Here is a 22,796-nt window from a genome sequence, read left to right as displayed (position 1 = left end):
GCATCTTTTGGAGCAAAAACTAATATGAGACCTGTTCTTATTTTAATATAAGATAAAACCGGGTCTTATATTAATTTTTGCTCCAAAAGACGCAGGTAATAGTTCTAGAGACTAGAACTAGATATGTCAGCATCTCTGGATTTGTAAACTTGTCCCAGTTTTGTCAATTTTTGTTTTATATATTTTGAAGCCATGTTATTAGTTGCATACAAGGATATATCTTCCTGGTGTCTTGAAATTTTATCAATATTAATTGACCTTTGGATTTTTATTAATTTTTTTAACTGCAGTGTTTGGTCGACTTACGTGATTGTAATTACTAATGCATTTGGATTGATTTCTACTACCTTATTTTGTTCTAATGATGTATTTCAAAAAGAAAGGTAATGAGCCCAGAAGGAAAGTATGAGTTGCAGGAAGAGATGGTGAGCAAAGGTAAAGGTAAACTTACAAATGAATATAAATCAATATTGACTGTCAATCAAAGAGTCTATTTTGTGGGGTTTAAAGGTATCAACATAGAACTAAAATCCTGGAAGTCAGGAATGTGAGTGGACCTAAAGCATTCTAAGATAACTGATTATTTGGAAGGAGGGTTATGACATTGATTAAATTTGAACTTTGTAAAATCTGGGTTCATGTTAAAATTTTGAAAATGACATCTAAAATGACAGAATAAAGTGAATACTTTAAAAACTAGTAAAAAGAAAAGAATGGAATTGAATAAAAACTTATTTAAGACGAAAGAAGGGGAACAAATGCATAGAAAGAGAAGGGCAAAAATAAAGCAGACAAGATAGAAGGACTCAATCCAAATATATCAGCAATGAGAACCAATGTAAATGGACTAACTCTGCAGGTAAAGAAAAGACAATTTTTTAAAAAAAGATAAAGTTATATGATGTTTATAAGAGATATGCTTAAAGCATAAGAGCTCTGAATGTGTGAACCTAGAAACGTTACAATTACAAGCGAAACAAAAAACGTTGTACTAATTTATATCAGACTTAAGGGCGAAAGCAGTAATAGAAATCCAGAAATCAGTACAAATTGTTCAAGGAAACAGAGCTTCAAAATATACAAAGCAAACACCAGGAAAACAAAAATTCTTTACTTATATGTACCAAGTAACGTAGCTTCAAAACATACAGAGCAAATATTGACAGACAGGGATAAATTTACAAATCTACCATCAGAATGAGAGATTTTTAACAAAGTCTTCCTTTGGGGTTGATAAAACAAGCAGACAAAAAAAATCAGTAAGAATATACAAAAATTGATCAACATAATCAACCAAGTTGATATAATGGACAACTATAGAAAACTACCCCAACAAAAGCAAAATCCACTTTTTTTTCCAAACACACATGAGACATTTATATGGTAGTAGAGAAGTTGAAGGCAAACGAGAGATATAAAAGAGAGGGTTTATGGGGAAAATGGAAGTCTAGATAAATAAAGAGAAGGAAATAATAAGAGAGGCATGTTGTATAGACCCATGAGGACAGTGCACCATGAACAGATTATAATGATTAACTCCTGATCTAAATGTAAAATCAATGAATGAATGAATAAATAAAATCAAAACCAAAACAAAGGTTTAATATAAAAATCAATGGGTCTCCAGAGCATAGTAAGAGTGGCTCAAAAAAAAACAAGGAGAGATTTTTCTATGCTAGCATCCAGGGATGGTTGTCTCTAATAATTTGCTCCAGCTGTGAAGAAGAAAGACTTGCTCAAAAGGCCTTTTCCTGAGAGATTGTGATAGAAAAGTGGGGAAAAGAAGGAAAAAAATTTCCCCCCCTGGGAGCGAATTTGCTTGTGGTTATTTAAAAAAGAAACACAAGTTCTTTGAAACCCAGGAAGAAAGAGGTAGTTAATAGCACATTCAGTTCCTGATGGATTTGTGACAGTATCACCCTTTGAAGAGTATTATAGATATGACTTTACAACTGATAGTAGATTATATTGTGAAGTATACCACTGACAGCACATATTATGTGCCAAGCCCTTGCTGAGGCCTGGAAATTAGAGTGAACAACCAAGATGGACCCTTGCCCTCATGAAACTTACATTCTAGACAGATACTATATTAAGATAGATATTAATTAAATTTTACAAATAAGCAAATAGTTACAAAGATGTAAAATGCTACAAAGATACGTATAAGCTACCCTCAGAGTGTATGTGTATTGACATTTTTCCCTTTTGCTTTATTTGATGATGGCATTCTGTTTATGATTGATGATGTGAATTAATTTTGGCCCCTTCTAGACAATTCATCCAATGACTATTTTCTAAGTATTCATGACCCAAGAGAATACCTTAAAAAAAACGAAGCTGTGATCTCTGATCCTGAGATGTTTATGATTTAGTAAAAGGGATAGAACAGGCATGCAATTTTAAGGCAAAGCAGAAAATGCTAACTGGTGGGAAGAAAAGAACAAACACAAAGTGATGTGAGCTCTCAGGAGGAGGCAGTTACTTGTGTATGACGTAGGTAGGATGGTGGAAAGTGTGTTACGGAAATAATGACTCTGTAAGCGGTGTCTGGAGGGATAAGAAGAATTTCCCAGGCACGGATTAATAGAAGAAAGGGAGCAGCATGAGAGAGGCAAGGGTGTGTTGGAGAAATACTGTGTATGTGTGAGGAAGCAACAGCGGACTCGTTCAGTTCAGCATCGAGTCTCAGCACTCAGGATACTTAGAAGAGAAAGCTAGACAATTCTATGGTTAGGACAAAATCATGGAGGAATTCGTGTGAACTTCATTTATGAGGCACCAAGGAGCCATGTGAAGGTTTATGACCTTGGGATGCTGTACTCAGATTTATTCTTTAGAAAGAACATTTTTTAGCAGTCATGTACAGACTGCTAGCTGGGGGCAGCAGCGGAGCAGACAGAGAGGAGGTAAGGTGACCAATTAGGCTAGCACTTCTCAAACTTTGGTGTGCATATGAGTCACATGGGGGAATTTATTAAAACACAAATTCTGATCCAGCAGGTCTAGAGTGGGGCGTGAGAAGCTGCATTCTCCTTGGGGTTGCTGATGCTGTCCCAACCATACTTTGAGGTGTAGGAATTAGCAGACCATTGCAACAGGCCAAGTTAGAGCTAAGAGGAGCCTTGGGACTGGGGAAGAGTAGAGGAGATAGGTAGACTGGGCAGATGGGAGAGAAGGGATGATCAGTATAACTGGACAACCACTGGCAGGTGGGGAGCAAAGGGAGAGGAAGGCTAGGAGATGACGCCAAGCAACCCAGCCCTGAGGGGCAAGGAGAGCTGCAGGTGCAGTCAATGGAAGTGGATATTAGTGAGGTAAGAAATGTGAACACCTTGATCAAATATATGGTGATGGAAGAACTGACTGCGTGGTGAACACACAGTGGGATTTATAGATGATGTATTACAGAATTGTACACCTGAAATCTATGTAGCTTTACTGACAATTGTCACCCCAATAAACTTTAATTAAAAAAACACATTTGTCCTCCTTTTGAAACATCAGGTGTTTAGCACCATGACCTCCGATTGAGAGTCTATTAGCCGATTTGAGTCTACCACCTAAATGTTGGGGGAAAACAAATCAGCTGAGTGTCAGAGACCTGAGTTTACTTCCTGTTCTACCCTCTGGTTCCTGGTGGTCTCTCCTCACCTTAGATGCTCTGTCCTTAAGACAGAAGGATATTTGCCTTTGGGTGGTGAACACACAATGCAATATGCAGATGATGTATTATAGAATTGTACATTTGGAACCTATATGATTTTACTAACCAGTGTCACCCCACTAAATTTAATTTAAAAAAAGATGGAGTAGTAAGAATTCCTCCTAGATCCCTTGTCAAATTTCACAGGGCCTTAAGCTCATCTACCCCCTGCAGGAAATCCCAGTGAAAGGCTAGAAAAAAGGACATTGGGACGAGAGGCTATCTTTGACAGTTGGGTAAAGTCTATGAGACCTTGAGGATTCTTGGATGGAATGTACTCGTTTGAAAATTGTAATGTTATCTTTTGGCACACAGATTATTTTTTTAAGTTTATCCAAGATTATTCATGACTTGCCTTTGGAAGGAATCCCTGTCTCGCTCATAGATGAGGAAAGTAGGTTAAGAGTCTGGGTAGCTTGTTCAAAGTCACACAGGTAGGGGCACAGAGCCAGTGCCAGAAATCAAAAGATTAGGCTCCATTTGTGCATTTCTGCTGCCGCCACCCCAACCTTAGGTGATACTGAGAATTTGATCAGGGGAAGTCTTTGCTTCCTTGCCCTTTCTCACTTCTACATTCTCCCTTATTTCTGAACTTACTCAACTTTCCTTTTCATATCTCACAACTGCTCCATGTGTACTTATCGTTTCCTCTGTTCTGTCTTTCCACATAAAACATACTCCTGATCTCTCTAAAGCTGACACCATTGTCCTGGGATCACTTCCTCTCTGTGCCTCTGTAGTTGTGCCCGGCCAGCTGGCCCTGCTCTTGCATGTCCCATCTCACCACATCCCCTGCTCAGCCTATGACCATCCCAGTTCGGTGTCTCATAAGAGCAGTTCAACTCATTGTTTCTAGCTCCTCCCTACCCATCCACTCTATTCTGTGCGTGCTGCTTCCACTGGAACTATTTTTTTCAGAGAACACCAAGTGCTACTAGTTGGCGAGTCTAATGGTTCCCATTCTCCTCAAAGTTTGTTTAGCATCTTCTTGAAATTTCACTTTGGGTATCCTGGTAAGACATCACGACCCCTCGGGTCCTCATCTCTTTGGCTGTCTTTCTCTGAGTGCTCACTTTACTCTCGTTTTATAAATTCCCTGACCCAAGATTTCCCTATTATTGATATCTTACTTTAGTATGGTACATTTGTCACAGCTAATGAACCAAAATGGATCATTATTATTCACTGAAGTTTATACTTAATTCAGATTTCCTCAGTTTTCCCCTAATGTCCTTTTTCTGTTGCAGGATTCTACCCAGAATTCCAAAGTACACTGAGTTGTCATATCTCCTTAGGCTCCTCTTGGCTATGAAAAAGATGATATAACAGTTTCTCACTTTCCTTGTTTTTGATGACCTTGACGGTTTTGAAGAATACTGGTCAGGTGTTTTGTAGGATGCCCCACTATTGGAATTTGTCTGACGTTCTTGTCATGATTACACTGGGATTTGAAGGACGATAGCTTTAATAAGATTCTCAGAGGAATCCATGACCAAAAAACGGTTAAGAAGGGTTCAGTGTGGGAGTTTCCCAATGATCTGACCTTGGCTCTTGTTCATTCTGCTCCTTATCAGAAGTTTCATCACTTTGGTTCTCACCTCTATGCTGATGGCTTCCAAATGATAAAAGAAATCTAACATTTATTGAGCTCTTACCAAGTTCTAAGAGCTGTTCTAAGCCCTTTACATATATTAACTAATTTAATTTTGGAAACTGTACTATGAAGTCAATATTATAATTATTATTGCCATTTTTTTCAAATGAGAGACTGAGGTACCAAGAGGTTTGATAAATTGTCTGAGGTCACACAGTAATGGAGCTGAGAGTCTCATCTTGGCTTCAGAGCCCATGTTCTTAGCACTGATGCCATGCTGTCCCTTCCAGATCCGTATCTCTAGCTCTGAGCTCTAGTCTAGACGCATGCTATGCCTCCTACCTTTCCACCTGGCTATCCTCTGGGACTGCAACTGTATTCAAAACTTTGTTTCTAGGTAAAGATACTATTTCTTCTTCTACTTGTCATTGCCTTTGAGGTTTTAGCCAGTGCAATCACATAAAAGAATGTAGAGACATACAAATTGGAAATAAAACTATCTCTGTTTGCAAATTATATGATATTATATCTAGTAAACCCAAGAGAATCGATGATGAAAGTAATCAATTAATAAAATAGTTTTTAAAAGATAGCAATCTATAGTGATACTAGCAAATAGTGGGGCAGGTGGGAGAGGGGAGAAAAGTCTCCTTTACGGGATAATGCCAGCTAAGGAATGCAGAAAGGTGGACCTCAGGGGACTCATGTTGAATGAAAAGAGCCAATTTCAAGGGTTACATATTACATGATTCCATTTATATAGCATTCTTAAAATGACAAATTACAGAAATGGAGAATAGCTTGAAGAAAGGAGGTCGGGGGTTGTGGCTACCAAAGGGTAGCATGAGGGGTCCTTGTGATGGAAAGTGTTGTGTATCTTAACTGTGGTGCTGGTCTCATGAATCTACACATGTGACAAAGTTGCACAGAACTAAATATATACATACACCATTGAGTTCATAGAAAATTGGTGAAATCTAACTAAGATTGGCGGGTCGTATTAATGCTGATTTCCTGGTTATGGTACTGTGGTACAGTTAGACGGGACCTGAATGGAGGATATATCAGATCTCTTTTATTGTTTATAACTGCATGTGAATGTATAATTACCTCAAAATTAAAAGTTAAAAGCAAACAAATACACAAACAACCCTCTGTTCTTCTGGGCCTTGTTTCTCTTAATGACCCTCACATCCCCACCCTCTCTGTCACCCAAGCTTGAATCTCCAGCATCCTCTTGAAATTCCACCTCTCCTTGGCCTTCATATCAACTCACTTCCCAAGAGGCATTATTTTTACCTGTGCAATCCTCTTGCACACATCTCTTCTCATCTCAAGTTACTTTCACCACCCTCCTAACAGCTCACCTGCCATAGCAATAGCATCTTATTATTTCTACTTTTCATCTCTACTGCTCCAGTGTATCTTTAAAATATTGTCCAATTGAGCCTCCTAAAGCACAGAACTGACTGCACTAGTAGCATGATAAATGACCTAGCGGTGAGGTCTCATGTCTTCTCCACCTGTGGGATTCAACACTGGTAGCAACAGTCACAAGACTCCCTTGTTTTCCTTTTGACCCAGGAAGTGGGTTTGTCTAACATGGACTGTTTCTGTTGGGAGGTACTGAGCACATTTTGTTGCTTTACTTTAGGGATCAAGTTTGCCAATCAAAGAGCTGATGGCAGATTCCTCAGAGCCATTAACCAGCATGTGACTATAGGAGCTTCTCAGACAACCCAAGTCTTTGACTTTGGCCATGCCGAATGGTCCTCTGGGCCTCCTGACATGGTGCCCCTGATGAGGAATCCTGCCTGTGTTCACGAGCCAGGTAAGGAGGAAGGCTGCTCTTAACTGTTCCGTGTTTTTAAAGGGTGAATTAAGAGTTCACCTGGCAGGCTCAGCAGAATAGCTCACCTGGCAGAGGGCATGCTGTACATAGAGGGGAATATACGTAGAATGTTTTGCTGGAGTATGAATTACAACGTTATGAATGACAGAAATGTATGCAAGCAGTGGAAATAATGTAAGCGAAAGAATCTCGAAATGTATAAAATGCTCCTCAGATCCTGTTTGTTGCTGTTATTACCCCTCGAGCAGTGTAGTTTTTAGGACTAAATGATAAAATATAGGTTACTTTGTGAGCTGGAAAAAGGTGTTTAAAATGTTAATTAGTTAAAACTTGATTGTGTCAGAACAAGGAAATGAAGTTTCTGTTGAATTCATTTTCTAAGAACTATTTATGAATTCTAATCAGTTTCCTTCCTCCCACCTATATTCACATGAATAGCTTACGATGGATTTCAAATCGATTAAAACACAGTCAGTTTCCCAATCACTGCCGAATCCGTCACCAACTCGGTTTAGTTTGAATACTTCCAGTCAGTTTTGGTTGTTGTTGACTGCACACATCCCCTATTATTGATTTAAACTATTTCATCAACATGGACAGCAGTCAGCCTGAATAAATGATTGGGATTATTGGCAGTAGCAATATTGTTCATTCATTCATTCAAACAAATATCTATCTTTGTTTAGAAGGACAAATGCTGAGGGGAATGTAGCGGAAGCAAAGTTTGGTGTCATGGGGCTACGGGCTGGGGGAGACGGGATCAAGGGAAATGACCATCATCTGATTCCCTGGGGGAATGAGAGGGGAGGCTATGTGCTCTGAGAGAGGAAATCTGAGGAAATCTCAGTGCAGTTGGGCATGTTCTGCTGTAATTAACATCGAACAGCTGTGAGTGATGTGCATTGTCTGACCCATAGCTTCTGAGGCCTAACTGGGCCTGGTGGGCCAAAAAGTCTGAGTTTCCAGCTCCCAAGAATGAGTGACTCATGGGGTAAGACTTCTGGAGAACAACTCGTGCCTTCATCAGCACTTATTACTAAGAATAAAAGGGGTGGGGGTTGCGGGGGGTCCAGTTATTTACTCTTTACTTTGGAAGGGAAAAAGGAGACAGGGAACCCAAAATATTCCTCCTGGCAACTGTCTCTAAATCAAAACTGTCATGTTTCAGTATTTCAAATGCTTCTGCAAGTGCAGTGTTGGAACTGGTGTTTTTCTGCCCCTGGAAGTCTTCTCAGTTGATAACAAGCTTTTGTACATGAAAGAATTAACCACAAGTTCACCACAGAATGTCAACCTGATAAAAATTAAAGGGTTATCAGATAAGGGGTAGAAATATGCTCTTATTCTTTCTCTGAAATCTACAAGCAGTTTTCCTTCAAATCTTCAAAACCTGTTTCTTTAGATGGAATAATATTTTTAGTAGAAATATGCTACATCGCTGAATCCCACCCACAGTCTTCTGAAAGGAGAGTCTTCTGCGAAATTAGACCGCAGGGTTGAGGAGATTTTTCAACTAGGTAACAACAGAATTTCCACTGAGATATTAAAGAATACCAGATAGGTAAGCACGATGCTGGCTAGAAACTTAAGGCCAGAAGGGAAACAAAAGAGAAGAAGGAAAAAGGAAAAAGGCAGGTGAAACAATGGAGAGTTCCAGAACAAAGTACTTCTCAAGATGGTAGCCCAGCCCAGGTGTCAGGTAGGGGCCAGCTATGTTGACATGGGACCTGTCTGGCACACCAAACCCACGTGTCCAGAACCTGGGATGACCCTGGGTCAAATGTTGCCATCAGCCATCCGCCTCCTGTCATCTCCACACCCATCTCCTGGGAGTACCGCTTGGACCCTCCACTCTGATGTACTCTCCCTTCCTGCTGTCAAGAAGCACACTCAGTTTTAAACAAGACACAAATATATACTGTTTGGACTGAATGTTTCATCTCCCCCAAATTCATATGTCGAAACTCTACTGTCCAATGTGATGGTGTTAGGAGGTGGGCCCTTTAGGATTAGCCGAGGTCATGAGGGTGAAGCCTCATGAGTGGGATTTGTGCCCTTCTAAGAGTCACGAGAGAGATAGCTTCCTGTCTCTGCTCTGTGCCGTGTGAGGACACAGAGAGAAGAGGCCATCTGCAAACAGGAAGCAGGTCCTCACCAGAATCCCACCATGCAGGGGTAGGGAGGAGGTTACCTTAAGGTTGTCAATTAAATGGTACCAAAACCCCTCTCTCATACTCCAGTCTGGTCTTAAAGGCTTAAAACCGCCAAGGCTTTTTGTTGAGTTCAGTCTGTGGACTCAGAGTGAGCCACTCTCCCTCAGGCAGCACTGAAGGAAACATAGCCTCTGTGTTCCTCAGAGCTCCCCTTAAAGCATTGCCTCTACACAGTTTCTTGCCTTACATAAATGCTTAGTTAACACACGAATTCATGGGCTCTGATCATTTCAGTAACCAGGTGCTATTCTTGTCAAGACCTCAGTTAGTAGGTGTGATTACAGATGAGGATCCTGCAACAGGCAATAAAATTGGGCTTCTTATAGATTTTAAATCCAAGGTGACATGGGAATTTAAGATCTGTGACCATGATTCACGGGGAACTGCTTTATGCTAAAAAGTAACAAATGGAGCTCATCAAGGAAGCGGTAATTCCAGCATGAACTAGATGCTCATACTTCCTTCCTTGCCTGGGACCAATACCTCAGTCCTGCTTATGAACGGTCCCAGCACAGGTAGGGAAGCTTGCTGTGCCCCTGGGAGGTGAAATGGTCAGGGTGGGGCCACTATAGGGCACGTATTTATTAAGCCACAGAATGTGAGGATGGAAAGGGGGCTTACAGACCCACTCTATCAAGCTCCTTGCTTGCATAGAGGGCACGCTTTGTCCAAGGTGTCTTAGAATTACCGCGTGCCAGGTGCCGTTCTAGGCACCTTACACATATCGACTCCTCTAATCCTCACAGCCCCCTATGAAGTAGGCTATTATAAGCAGTAATGCTGATTAACATAGTTATTATATTATTAAAATATAATTAAATATAAGGTAAATAATTAATATAAAATACTATGGTATAATTAATAGAATTATAAATAAGACTTATTTAAAAATTTGTTTTTCTCTGTGTGGTTCTTATCATCTGCGTCTTCTAGATGGTAGAAGTGAGACACCAATAGGCTCAGTGACCTTCCTGGAGTCACACAGCCAGCCGGTGGGGAAGGCAGCATTTGGATCTGGCAGCCTAACAGGAGTACGACGCGCTCAGAACCGCTGTGCTCCCCCTTTCCCCCCTTGTGTCGTGGCTGCATCTGTTCCTGTTGCCACTGTAGCCTCTGACCTCTCACTGCCCCGTCTGGCGTCTGTCCTGCATTGTGGGAAGTTTATGGTAGGCCTTCTCGATGGGGGTGATGACAGGCAGGTGGCTCATGTTCAGAGGTTGTAAAGGTGGGAATTTCCGGGGATGGGGACTTGATTGGGTACATGGGACCAGTGAAAGGAAAGAAACAGGGTTTTGCCTAGGTTTCCAAAGCTGTTGCATGGATGATGGTGCTCGTTATTGAAAGAGGAAATGGGAAGAAAGAACAGGCCTGAGGGGACAATTCTGGATGCATCTGAGTTTGAGAAGCTTGTGAGATATCCATGTGGAAAGGGCCAGTTGGGCTTTTGTCTATGCAGATTAGAAGTCCAGTAAGTCATGTTTACTGAGCACCTACGACACCCTGATTACTTTAGACAGGCTGTGTCACATAGCCTACAGCCACCCAGGGGGGTAAGTATGTTATTCTCATTTTACAAGGTGTGATCAAACAGTATGGTGAACGTTTAAATAAAAAAATTTTATTACAGTAAAAGACATATTGCCATTAATCCCCTTCAAAATACTCCCCCTCACTTCAAACACACTTATCCCATTGTTCTTGCCACTTTCTGAAACAGTTCTGGAAGTCCTCTTTCGTGAGCGTCTTTCGCGAGTGTCTTTAGTTGCATTGTCATGGCTGCCTCGACGTCCTGAATCATTTTGACTTTGGGGAAGAACCAGAAGTCATGTGGTGCCAGATCCGGTGAATAAGGTGGATAAAAACTATAATGTTTTTATTTGACAGAAATTGCAGTATACCAGAAGCAATGTGTGACACGGAGCATTGTCATGATGGAGGATGATTTATGGCACACTTTAAACACGCCTTCTCTCAGCCATAGCTCACACCTGACTGCACCGAACAAACTGTATTGAAGATCCTTGCCTTTCCGTTGGATGGCACGCAGCAGCAGCATTCACCATATTTTGTGTCACACATTGCTTCTGGTATGGCAATTTCCGTGAAATAAAAACATTACAGTGTGTCCTCATCCACCTTATTCACCAGATCTGGCACCGTGCGACTTCTGGCTCTTTCCCAAAGTCAAAATGACCATGAAAGGAAAACGTTTTGAATCGATTCAGGGCATTGAGGCAGCCATGACAGTGCAACCAAAGACACGAAAGAAGACTTCCAGAACTGCTTCAGAAAGTGGCAAGAATGATGAGATAAATGTATTCGAAGTGAGGGGGAGAATTCTGAGGGGAATTAATGGCAATGTGTCTTTTGTTGTAATAATACATTTTTAAAATGTAGACATTCACCATATTTTTTGATCACACCCCATATATCCACAGCAACTGAAGCCCACAGAGGTTTAAAGAATCTGCCCACCGTCCACTCTCACCTAACAATCTAGCAGCCTGACTCAGCATTGTTGGGGTCTGCCACGCCCTGCCACTCCTCCTGTCTGCCATTAGTCATTCGCAGTGAAACCAGTGCCAACTGTCCAAAGCCCAGATCATGTCCTGCATTCTTCTCTTGCCTAAAACCACTCTGTGGTATTCTGCTCCTCTCAGGATGGAAGCCACACCCCTGTACCTGGCAAGGCTCTTCAGTATAGCTCCCACCCAACCTCACAGGTCTCCACACCTGGACGCTCTGGGCTGGTGGAACCCACTGTGCCTCTTGCCTTTGGCCTTGCTCATGCTGTGCTGAAGACTTCATTCCTAACTTCTTGGCTCCTGCTTGCCCTGCAGCCTCCCTCGTGGTCATTTTTCTCTAGGAAGTCTTCTGGAGCCTGCCCAGACTTGGTTTTGTGGCATTGCTCTGCCCTCCCAGACTACCCTGCCCTTCTTCAGTCAGTGCTTTCCTCACTGTGCCCATCAGATCCCAGCACCTTGCTAGTGCCTGTAGAATGGCATGCAATGATTGCTTTAAAGGCAAGCGGAGTCACGCAAGGCCAAGCCTGGAGACTCCCTAATTCATGAGCTCTTTCTGCTCTCCCAAGGTGCTTTCCAGTCAGGCAGAATTCCAAGTAGGCAGGTGAGATGTGGAAGATTATTCCAGTAAGGGGGGAAGCAGCCAAGCTTTGAAGTCACAGGTGAAGAAGCTGGGCTTGCGGGATAGGAGAAGAGCTGCTGCCTGGGGTGCATGGAGCTGGTGTGCCCCTGAGGAGGGGACATGCAGACATCTAGGTTAGAGTATTAGATGCCAGGCAGAGGAAATGCATCCCGTAGGCAGTGGGACATGATTTGAGATCTTTGATCAGGGAAAAGTCATCATGAAATTTGCTTTCCGGGAGATTAATTTGAAGATGGATCAAGGTATGACTTCAAGTGAGAGACTGAAGGCTGGCTAAGAAGCCCATGGGAAGTGACGACACCTGCTGAGAGCTTGCTTTCCTTGTGCAAGGATGGAGCAGATGGCCCAACTCCACCACTTTCTTGGGCATACGAATTACTGCCTTGTGACCTCAATTTTCTCATCTGTTAAATGGAAATGATACTAATGGTACCCATCTCAGAGGGTTGTAGTGAGGATTCTGTGAGACAATAGATGCAGAGTATGCAGCTTGGTGACTGGCTAGCCCACGAAAAGGCTCTGGAGCCTCAATGACTATCACACGAGGAGGAGGAAGGTAGTATGCTCAGGTGGCCTGGCCTGCTCTGACTCGAAGTTTCTCCTGCACTAGCCCATGGCAAACTGAGGCCAAGAGGAGCAAAACTCAAGAAATCCTGGGAGAGGGAAAGTGAAATTCATGGCCCAGTGGGTGAAAGGCAGTGCAAGCCAAAAGTGAAATAAATGACAAAACGATTGAGCACGGAGAGCTGAAATGCTAACGCTTTGCGGTCTCTGTGCTCTCCTGGGTGTTAGCAGGATGTCTGAGGAAACTGCCCTTTTATTTTACAAAGGTTTAGGGGTTTTTTTGTTTTGCTTTTGTAGTTGTTTGTTTTGCTTTCCACTTAAAATAAAGAGTTTTCTTTTTACAAAGATCCTTTTATTCTAAATCAGCTCTGAACAGAGGTGTCACTACCCAAGGGACCGGAAATAGATACCACACAGGTGCTCAGCTGGGGTTGAAGGCTCTGCTCAGTTTCGTGAGCAGGGGAAGCCGAGACAGCTGGGGTGAGGGTCAGGAAAGATGTCAGAGGCTCAACCTCGTGTGAAGTCATCCCCCCAGAAAACTTCCAGAAAACTCACAGAGCTCTGAGACAGGAAGAAGCTGACGTCAACTTACGTTTGGGGGACTTCAAGCAAACCTCTTAGAAATGATTCCTTTGCCCTTTACTTGGTAACATCATAAACTGATCTTTGCTGAGGAGATAGGCCAGTTTGCCCCAAAGAGCTAACTTCATGAAACAAAAAACTTTTTTTTTTGTTTAAAGAAACGCTGTTGCTTTGTTTTTAAGTACATAATAACATAAACCGGACTGATTAGGTTCCTTTCATTCCTTCCTTGGAGAGGAATGTTCTTCCTGGGCGTTAGGATGGGGAAATGGTCCGCACTCAGCCCGGGCCCTGGCAGTTGGTCAGCGCAGTCTGTGAACAGCGCTTCGGAACTATGCGCTTGGAGTTGTGGGTACAATCCCACAGTTTGTTCTTAAAGGACTGTAACTACTCCCACACAAAATGTTCCTGTTTTCCTGGAAAGGAATTTCTGGAGCCAAAGAAAGCTTCTGCACATCCTCTGTCTATCTGATTCCAAATTCAAAATTAGTGGTCTTTGTTTTTAATAATTGTAGTAATTAATAGGCCCTTGGCCTTCCTTTCTGTCCCAAATGCTGGCATAAACAGGAGGCAGTTGTTGACCTAAGATGTTGGAACTGGCAACATGTTTAAATATGGTGAGTGAACATCTATCTGTGTGTTCCATTCACTCTTTCTTTACATTTGTGCCTTAGATCTTGTGTCATGATTAGTTATCTGTGCAGTGTCGTTCTCTCCTGCCCCATAATGAGCTCCAGGAGACCCAGGACTGGGTTGCATTCATCTCTAACCCTATACCTGACACGTAGTTGCTCAATACATATTTGCTGAGTGAATGAATAAACAAAGCAATGAACAAATCATCGGAAGTCCTGCCACCGTCAAGACTGTCCCCACCACCCTATGGCTTCCCTCTTCCACCTCTCCTACCGGTCCTGTCTGTTGATTCTACCTTGGCAGCAATGTTTTCACTCTGAAAACCTTCACAGCAGAGGAAACTCCCCCATGTTGCCTTATTGGCACCCACCTAGCCGTGCCTTTGTTTTTTATTGCGGAGAGTACAGAAAGCAGCGAGGTTTCTGAAGGAGGTATCTATTTCGGTCCCAAACAGAAAAGAGTGGGTGATTCCGTGGGCAGAGATGGCAATTCCTGAACACGGTGCGGTTGACTCATGCCAGAAGGTGCTCAGAATTTCCTCTGTTTTGTGGGCGGCTGGGCCAGACTTAACCCGACTGAAGTGCTTTCTTTGAAGCACAAATGCAAGAAAGACATCCCAAACTGCTCTTGCGGGGTGGGTAGGAGGAGCACTGGAAGGGAACAGCAAAAGTCAGAGAATGTAAAACTCCGAGGACGCAGTGGGCCTTAAGCGGTCAGCCCCTCAAATAGAGTAAGGGACGCCTCCGTGGTGTCAGGGTCTGGAGTCTACAGGCACAGGGACGCTAATTTATGCATGGCCACAGGTGCAGTGGAACATAGCCCAACACATACTTAATTTTTTAAAAAGTAAAAATAAATCTCTTTATTAACACAGCATGTATCTTTGACCTTTAGCAGCAGTTTAGGAAAACAGTAAAGAAAGCAGGCTCTGGAATGAGACTGCCTGGCTCAAATCCTAGTTGTGTTCCATTCGGCAACTCGTTTAACCTCCGTGAGGCTCAGTTTGCCAGGTATACAATGGGGATATTAAGCAGGCCTGCCTCCTTTTGAGGACCAACTGACCTATCACTATGTTTTCACATAATACCTGAAAGATATAGGCTATCAATGTTCGCTCATGTTATTATCATTACAATTTAAAACGTTTCTTGGAACAGGCTGACAGCAAATAAGGCTGAAAGGAAAAATCCAGTATTGATATCAGTACTCATGCAGGGCTTGCCTTAATCAGCCATCTGTTTTCCAGTTTACAGCCTCTCTGTCCAGCTCACTTTTCTCTGTCACTATGCGCGATCGGGCCTACCAGAAACTAGTCAATGTTCCATGATCTTTAGTGTAAAGGAACGAATTCCCTCCATGGAATGTCCTTTTCATTCTTTAGAAACATGCTGCTTTTTCTTCTTTTTTTGGTGGGGGAAGTACTCTGCTTGGTGGGGGAACCGCTCCTGCTCTGACACCAGCCTATTCTTTCAGTGCATCTGGAACAAGGGTGTGAGGACGCCTTGGAAAGGGAGAAAGCAGCCTAGAAAGCACGTCTGACTAACCTGACCCTCTCCTTCCACGTGGGGCAGGCCTGGCCAGAGGCACAGCCTCTGATCCACAGGTGATCAGCACCTCACTCCTTCCCTTCATTCTCCTCCCAGCGTGGTGACCTTCTGGTCACCCCCACCCATGCCACCTACACTTGGATGCCTTAGAGTTTTCTCCCGCCTGTAATTCTCCTATAGGCAGGATGCCTGGCGCTGGGCTGCAGGCAGAGCTGCTGATCAAAAGCCCCATGAATTTGGTGGGTGATGGGGGTATAGGCGTGAGCTGTCAGGAGGGAGCCCCAGGATTCTAGTCCCTGTCATGCTGGTTAGCTGGGGTTGGGTCAGGGGCAAATTTGGATGGGGGGAAATAAAACCTTGGACTTCCTGACTGTTACCCAGAGGTGGCATGTGGCCCTGGTGACACTGATCCAGTGATCTATTGTGTGAATGAAGTCTACCAGGCCCCACTGCTGCGTGTAGACACTAGAGGATTCAAGTGAGATGAGGACCGCTCAGGTGCTTTTTCTATGAGCAAAAATATTTGTGGTTTTTTGTTTGTTTTTTAAATCAGATAATCGCTAGCCCTTGGGGCCTCCTTTTGCTCAACACACACACACGTGCATATATAAAAATAAATATATATATTTATATGTATATATATATACATATATGTCCAATTCGCATCCCCAGAGAATCTGAACTAATTAAGACTAATTGGTCTTAATTAGTCTAGGGTGGGGCTTGGACACCCTGTGTTAAAGCATCCCACATGTATACTTAATGTATAGTTGGTGCTGGGAACCACCACTCTAAATACATTTCCTGGTGGGACTTGTGTTTCCTTGTGGAAGCAAATCCCAGAGTAACCTAAAAGAAGTCAAATAGCCAAAAACTGTCTGAGTAATCTTAGAGTGGAAAATACCTAAAATACCTAGGGACAATTATATTACTCTTTTCCCCTAAAAGGGTGACTTATTCGAAGGCCTGCTGTGGGGATTCAGTGATGGGTTGTTGACTCATTGGCAAACCCTGTTGGCTTCCCTTGTCAGTCTTCAAGATAAGAACTGCTCAGCAGATGTTTCATCTCTGTTGTTAAGCCAAAAGTGGTTTGAGGGCAAGGACAGTAACCTTTCTCATTTTGGTAATCCTGATACATGAGTGGATGGATGGGTACATATCACTGAGAGTCAATGTAAAGACATTCAGGGAATATTGGACTGGAATTTAAGAGGTCTGGATTCCAATCCTGGCTTTACCACTTTCCTTGCTTGCCTGGTGTCCTTGGTTTGTCCTTGGTACCCTTTTTCTTGCTCTCTTCTCTAGCAAGGTTGCCCTTGCCAAGCAAATTACAGCTCCCTTACTGGGAAGGGTAACTTCCTGTGTCTCATTCTCTCTGTTCATGACTATAGGTGTTACGATATCAAATAATATAATCAGAGGTCTTCCCAGGGTTCAAATGTTACCTTTTCAGTGGCTTCCCCTCCCCCAGCCTCAGTCACCTTCCCACACAAATTCTCCTTTCTTTCATGTTTCTCACTGCTGCCCCAAATTTGGGGTTGGGGGGCAGACAGTGGATTTAAGCCACAAATCCACACTTATATGTGATCTGGGTGCTTTTGGATTTGAACAGTATGAAAACCACATATCCCTAATTTCATTTCCTGGGAGAGGAAGTAAAAACTAGAGGCTGGAAGGCGGCAGAAGAGAACCAGAATGGATAGGTTGGAAAGAGCCAGAATGCCACCCAGTTCATTTTCCCAGCCAGCATATGCACCCCTCTATGTCATCCCTCAGGGATGGACAGACAGCCTCTATCAGAACATTTTCAGGGATGAAAGTCATAGAACTTTTGGAAACGATCAGTTGAATTCAGATATAAGATAGTCTTTCCTTTTCTCACAGAGAATGCTCTGGGATAAAGAGGAGAAAAACAGGTTCCCACTCATGGAAGTTTCTCTCCTGTGAGAAACAAGGAAATGGTTTCAGGCAACAATTCCTTAAATAAGCAGACAAGCAAACGGCCTCACCAACAGTTAGTGGTGTTTTTTGCCTTGATTCTCACAACTGCAACAATTCACGCTTGAGGGCAGCGGAGAGAGTGGGAAATAACCTACAATGAGATGTCAATTCTGGTACTTTAACACTCAAAGTTCTCTTAAACCCGACCCTGTTGTGTATGTCTTCAGTTTGGAAACTTTTTCATCCCAAAGTTCCCCGACTTGAAAATGCCTTTTAAGCAAAGCTGATTTTAGAATCCTTACCAGAATTCTTACAAGAATCCTTACCAGAATTCTTGACATCGAGTGATAAAACTAGAAGGGGGGGGGGGTCTCAAAATGATCTCTCTCAGCCGTCTCATTTTACAGAGAGAAACCCAGGGAGGTATAGAAACTTGTCAAAAGCCATGCCCATCACATGTCTTCTCTTGAGTCCTCCAACAATGTTCGTTAGGAGGTGCCTTGGCTTTCTATCCCTGCAAAGTTCAATTTTCCCCTAATTCTTCTTTCCACTGACCTCAGGTGACAGGTCTCACTTCCTCAGGGAACTGTTCAGTTTTAAAGTTTCTACTGATGAACTTGAAATTAACTTGAATGGCCACATGTTGAGGGAAAGTCTGACTTAAGGGTAAGTCTAGAGTCTACTTATTATAGGAATGACTTCAACAAGAAATTACACAAAAGTATCCAGACTACCCAAGGCTTTAGCCAACAAAGTCTAAGAGTGCTTCTCTTTGAGATGAGTGGGGTCAAATGATGGGGTTGTAGAGCTCATCCACAGTTCTTTACTGCCATCTCTAACTGACCATTACTGAAGTCAATGCTTCCGTGCCTCGGTTTCCTCATATCTAAAATGAAGCATATATACAGGGCATAGGCAGCACTGCCTATTTAAGACATGTGGTTATAAAGAAAGTAGCGACTGTTTTATGCAATGCTCCCTCTGCTTATCACAGTCCTGTCTCTCCAAGGTATGTCTTAAAGATGAGCAAGCTTACATTGTTACCTTGTGTTAATAACATTTTGGGGTCTAGAGAAATTGAATGATGAAATGTGAAGAGTTAAACTTTTTGTGTTTTAATGACAAATGTGAAGACGGGAAATTCCACTGTGGGCAGTAGTCTTTACAAGAAGGGATAATTAGACCAAAATATCATCTTAATGGGTTTCCGCACTTTGTTTTTCTTTGTTTTGGTTTTATTTTGTTTGTTTTTTTTTAGTCTAGAGGATGAAGATTTGATCATAGAATTCCTAGAATGAAAGAAAGATGATCAAGGCATAGATAAACTCTCAGAATTTCCACAATTCTGAGAAAGGTGCCTTCAATAACGTGCCTTGTTGGCAGCATGAGGAGAATTATCTTTTGAATCACATCTCAGAACCTAGTAATATAGAGACTAAAAATACCCAAGTTGATTAATACATCCCCTGTAACCCAGCACAATTTTAAAATCGTGGCTTTGGAAATTTTCAGAATGAAAATCTGCCTTATGAATCAGCTAGAAATTGCATTTGTTGACAGTCTGTTTCATTTCGTTAGAGACCTCTCACCCCTGAGGAACAAAAAGACTCGTGTGTTTTAAGACTGGATTCTTGGAGGAAAAAGTCTGAGACGAGAATTATTTCTTACTCTGGAGTAGTTCCTAAACTGTATGTTGATCCCAGACACTCAGCACATTGCATTCTCTTTGACCGCCAATCCTCACTGGCCTCTGGCTTGGACTGTTTCAAGATCGTCAAGACAGCTGTGTGTACACCTAAGCCATCTCCACCGTGAGCTAGGGCGCTCCCATAGAGCTCTGCCCCATCTGCAGGGAAAGGAACAGCAAGGCACAAGCCCTGAGACCTGAGTTTGAGCCCCTGCTCTGTTACTGCCTGTGTGACTTCTGAGTTTTGGGTTCTTCCCTGTCTAGTGGGTTTGTGACATCCACATAGCAAAGCCACTGTGAATATTAAAATAAGACATATATCCGGCATATCAAAAGTACTCTGGACTTGTAAACAAATTGGAATTTTTATTTTCTGATTGTCTTTTATTGATTACCGAATGAAGTGAAAAAATTTTAACTTGTTATCCAAGGCCTTTGATCATTCATTTGACCTCATCCTACCTTTCCAGTCTTAATGGCCTATATCCTCATATCCCCATCCACTGCTGGGGGCCACAGCAGGCCACTTGCTGTTCCCTAATGCTTTTCTATGTCTTTGCTCATAAGATCCTCTCAATCTGGAATCTCCACTTATGAAAATTTACTAGTCCCTTGGGCCTCTTCTTGCATGGCACCTTCATGAAGCTTTCTATGATAGCCTCGTGTTCCCATAGATCTTACCACATTCTGACTTGTATTATTGTTGTTATATCTATGCCTTTCTTCCTCTTACTAGCTATAAGTCTCCTAAGGATCGAGACTGTCTTATTCATTTTTGTATTTCCTACAGTGCTGAAAAGGGCCAGAGAGATATTGGATAGATTTTTGGAGTGAATGGAAGAGTCCTCATAATACTTCCACTTGCCCCCACTGACATCAAGACCATTCATATCCTCAGATAAGTCACCACTTGCTAGCGATAACACGAGTTTACTTGAAATGTGTTTCCCAGAGAGAAGGCATGATTAATTGTACAGATGTCTCTGGCCTGGCTTGGACTGACCTCCCACTTGGCAAAGACCATGCTGAAACAGAAATCACATTATAAGCTTTCTTATAATCATATAAAATCATGCCCAGGTTAGTTCCAAAATGAAGAAATTCCTACACCTGCTTCACTGCACAGCCCAACACAACTTTGCCACTTCTCCCAAACAGGTAAAATGTCTCCTTATGCGCATCATCGTGTTTCACTTTTTAACGTATCTTTCTGTGGCCAGTTAGCATTACTATATACTACAATTAAGGATATGACATTATAGGCTTTGCTATCTTATCTGTCTTCCTGGGTAAGCAAGAGAAGAAGTCATTAGAAAATTCACACTCAATTAGGAAGGGTGGTTTGAGGTAGAAGTTGGTGGTTTCTTATTTCTTAAAAAAAAAAAAAATTGTGACAAAACCCATTTGAAAGGATGAATGAAACTCAAAATTTGCATATATATAAATATCACATACATATACATCTAGGACATGCATATATACAAATAAGAACATAAGAAAAAGTAGTGTTCTGAAAGTCAGCGTGCTTATATTTCCAAAATTTCTATAAAGTTGCACATATAAGAAGCATCCTAGTTATTATTCGCTGAGGCAGTAAAAACCAAAGTATACATCTTTGAAGGTAAACTTTTCTGAGATCTTTAATTATCCCAATGTTTCGTATATGAGTTGCTTTCATCTCAGGCACATGTACCTGGTCTTAGAAAGATTCCCAGCAGATTTTTAGTATTATCTTAACAGCTGGTAGGTACAGTAGAAAACTAAATCCATTAGAAAATAAAAGAAAATTTCTTGAGGAATCTGTTCGTTAGTATCCTGTTAACGTTCAAATGTCACGCTACTCTATTCTTCCCAGAATTAACTGTCAAAGACTTTGAGTGACAGGAGAACCCACCATTCCAAGCTCTCTGTATAGACTGGGCACAGTTGAGGCATAAAAGGGGGCCCTGGCGGGTCATGGACAAGAGGTAGAACCCAGGATTCAACCTCCTGCTCTGCACCTTCTATTGAAGTGCCCTCTGTGATTCTGTGGCTGGGGAGAGGTGACATCTGTTAGCCTTCCCAAGACTCTGAGGGCACCCGTGACCCCTTACCTTCCAGGCAGTCAGTTACCAAAAAGAGTGTGAAGAATCTCCACATCAGTAAGCTCAGCTCCATCTTCCTGGCACCTGGAATAGGCTGCCTACTCAGGGGCAGTGAAGAGAAGGTCTTTCTCTTCAGAGTGCTGGGTTTCCTGTCAGCCTCTTGTTAGCATTGTGCTGCAAGGATGGGATGAAACGATCCATCCATTCGGGTTGTCGTCCCCGCTGGTCCCTCCAGTCTCTGTGATACTCAGGACTTGCTTTCTAAAAGCTTTATTCAGCCAGGAAATTGTACCTGGTAGTTTCTTCTTTTGTCTCATGTATAGGAAGTGGTTTTAACGAGGTTTTTCTCAAGTTTAATTGCTGAAAGGTGTGGGCTGGAGTGGGTGAGGATTGGACTCCGTACTTTCTTCAGCTTTGCCCAGAACAGGAAAGGGAGATCCCCTGCTGTTGAAGGAAGGTGAGCAAGCACTTCTTGGCAGTGGTCTTATCTAGCGTTTAAACGGACGTCACCATGAAACTGAGGTCCTCCCCCAGACTGGCAGCTCCCTGAGGAGTCAGCAGGGGCCACACAAGTGGGGCAGCCTCAACCATACACGGCAGTTTCCTCCAGCTGTCTGACCCGCAATCCCTTTATAAAATCTAGTGAGTGTCAAGATGGTGTCTCCAATATTCAGTTATTTGAAGAGAAAGCAGCAGACTGCTCCATACCCAGAATTCGTGAATAATCTCCCAAGATTGACAATTGGTACTAGCCATAGTCATTTTACCAGGATGTCCTGAGTTGCTGAATGTGAGTTGTTGTTTTGCAAGATATGTTGCCTCCAGATTTGTCTTTCTTTTAAAATATCATACTAAAAGGTGGGCTTTGGTTTTAAACTTTGGGCTTTTTGTTTGGGAAAATTAAATTTTGCTTCTGTGTTGAATTCTCAGAGAGCTATCTTCTGATTTTCACAAAATGGTTGGCCTTTCTGCTATTTAGAAACTCATGTCCATTCTATAATCATCTTGTTATAGAAAAATAATAATTTAAAAATATTAGAATGAAAGCAAAGATGTTGACAAAAGGAAGACCATCTGGACAAGCCAAAGCAGTTCATGGTTCCCATTGTATTCTCTCTACCCCCGACATTCTCTCAGAAAGTCAACTAACTCTGAGGAGACCTTGGAATTCTACAAATGAACTAAGAATGGTTTCCATGCCAAGTACCAGAATTTTGCTGAGAAA

At 42.3% G+C, this 22,796-nt stretch overlaps 1 protein-coding gene across 1 annotated transcript in view; it reads right to left on the bottom strand.

Moving 5' to 3' along the window:
- The window catches only part of IL2RA (interleukin 2 receptor subunit alpha), a 50,256-nt gene extending 28,409 nt beyond the window's left edge, over positions 1-21,847 (bottom strand). The window contains exon 1 of the mRNA XM_081048092.1: positions 21,581-21,847. Coding sequence (XP_080904218.1) covers positions 21,581-21,644 — 64 coding nt within the window. The 5' untranslated portion in view covers positions 21,645-21,847. The remainder of the gene's footprint in view (positions 1-21,580) is intronic.
- Positions 21,848-22,796: the final 949 nt, after the last annotated feature.

The sequence above is a fragment of the Rhinolophus hipposideros genome (genome assembly GCF_964194185.1).
Source record: "Rhinolophus hipposideros genome assembly, chromosome: 1".
Classification (NCBI taxonomy): Eukaryota; Metazoa; Chordata; class Mammalia; order Chiroptera; family Rhinolophidae; genus Rhinolophus; species Rhinolophus hipposideros.
Note: the sequence above shows the minus strand (reverse complement) of the source record. Positions and strands in the feature narration are given on the sequence as shown.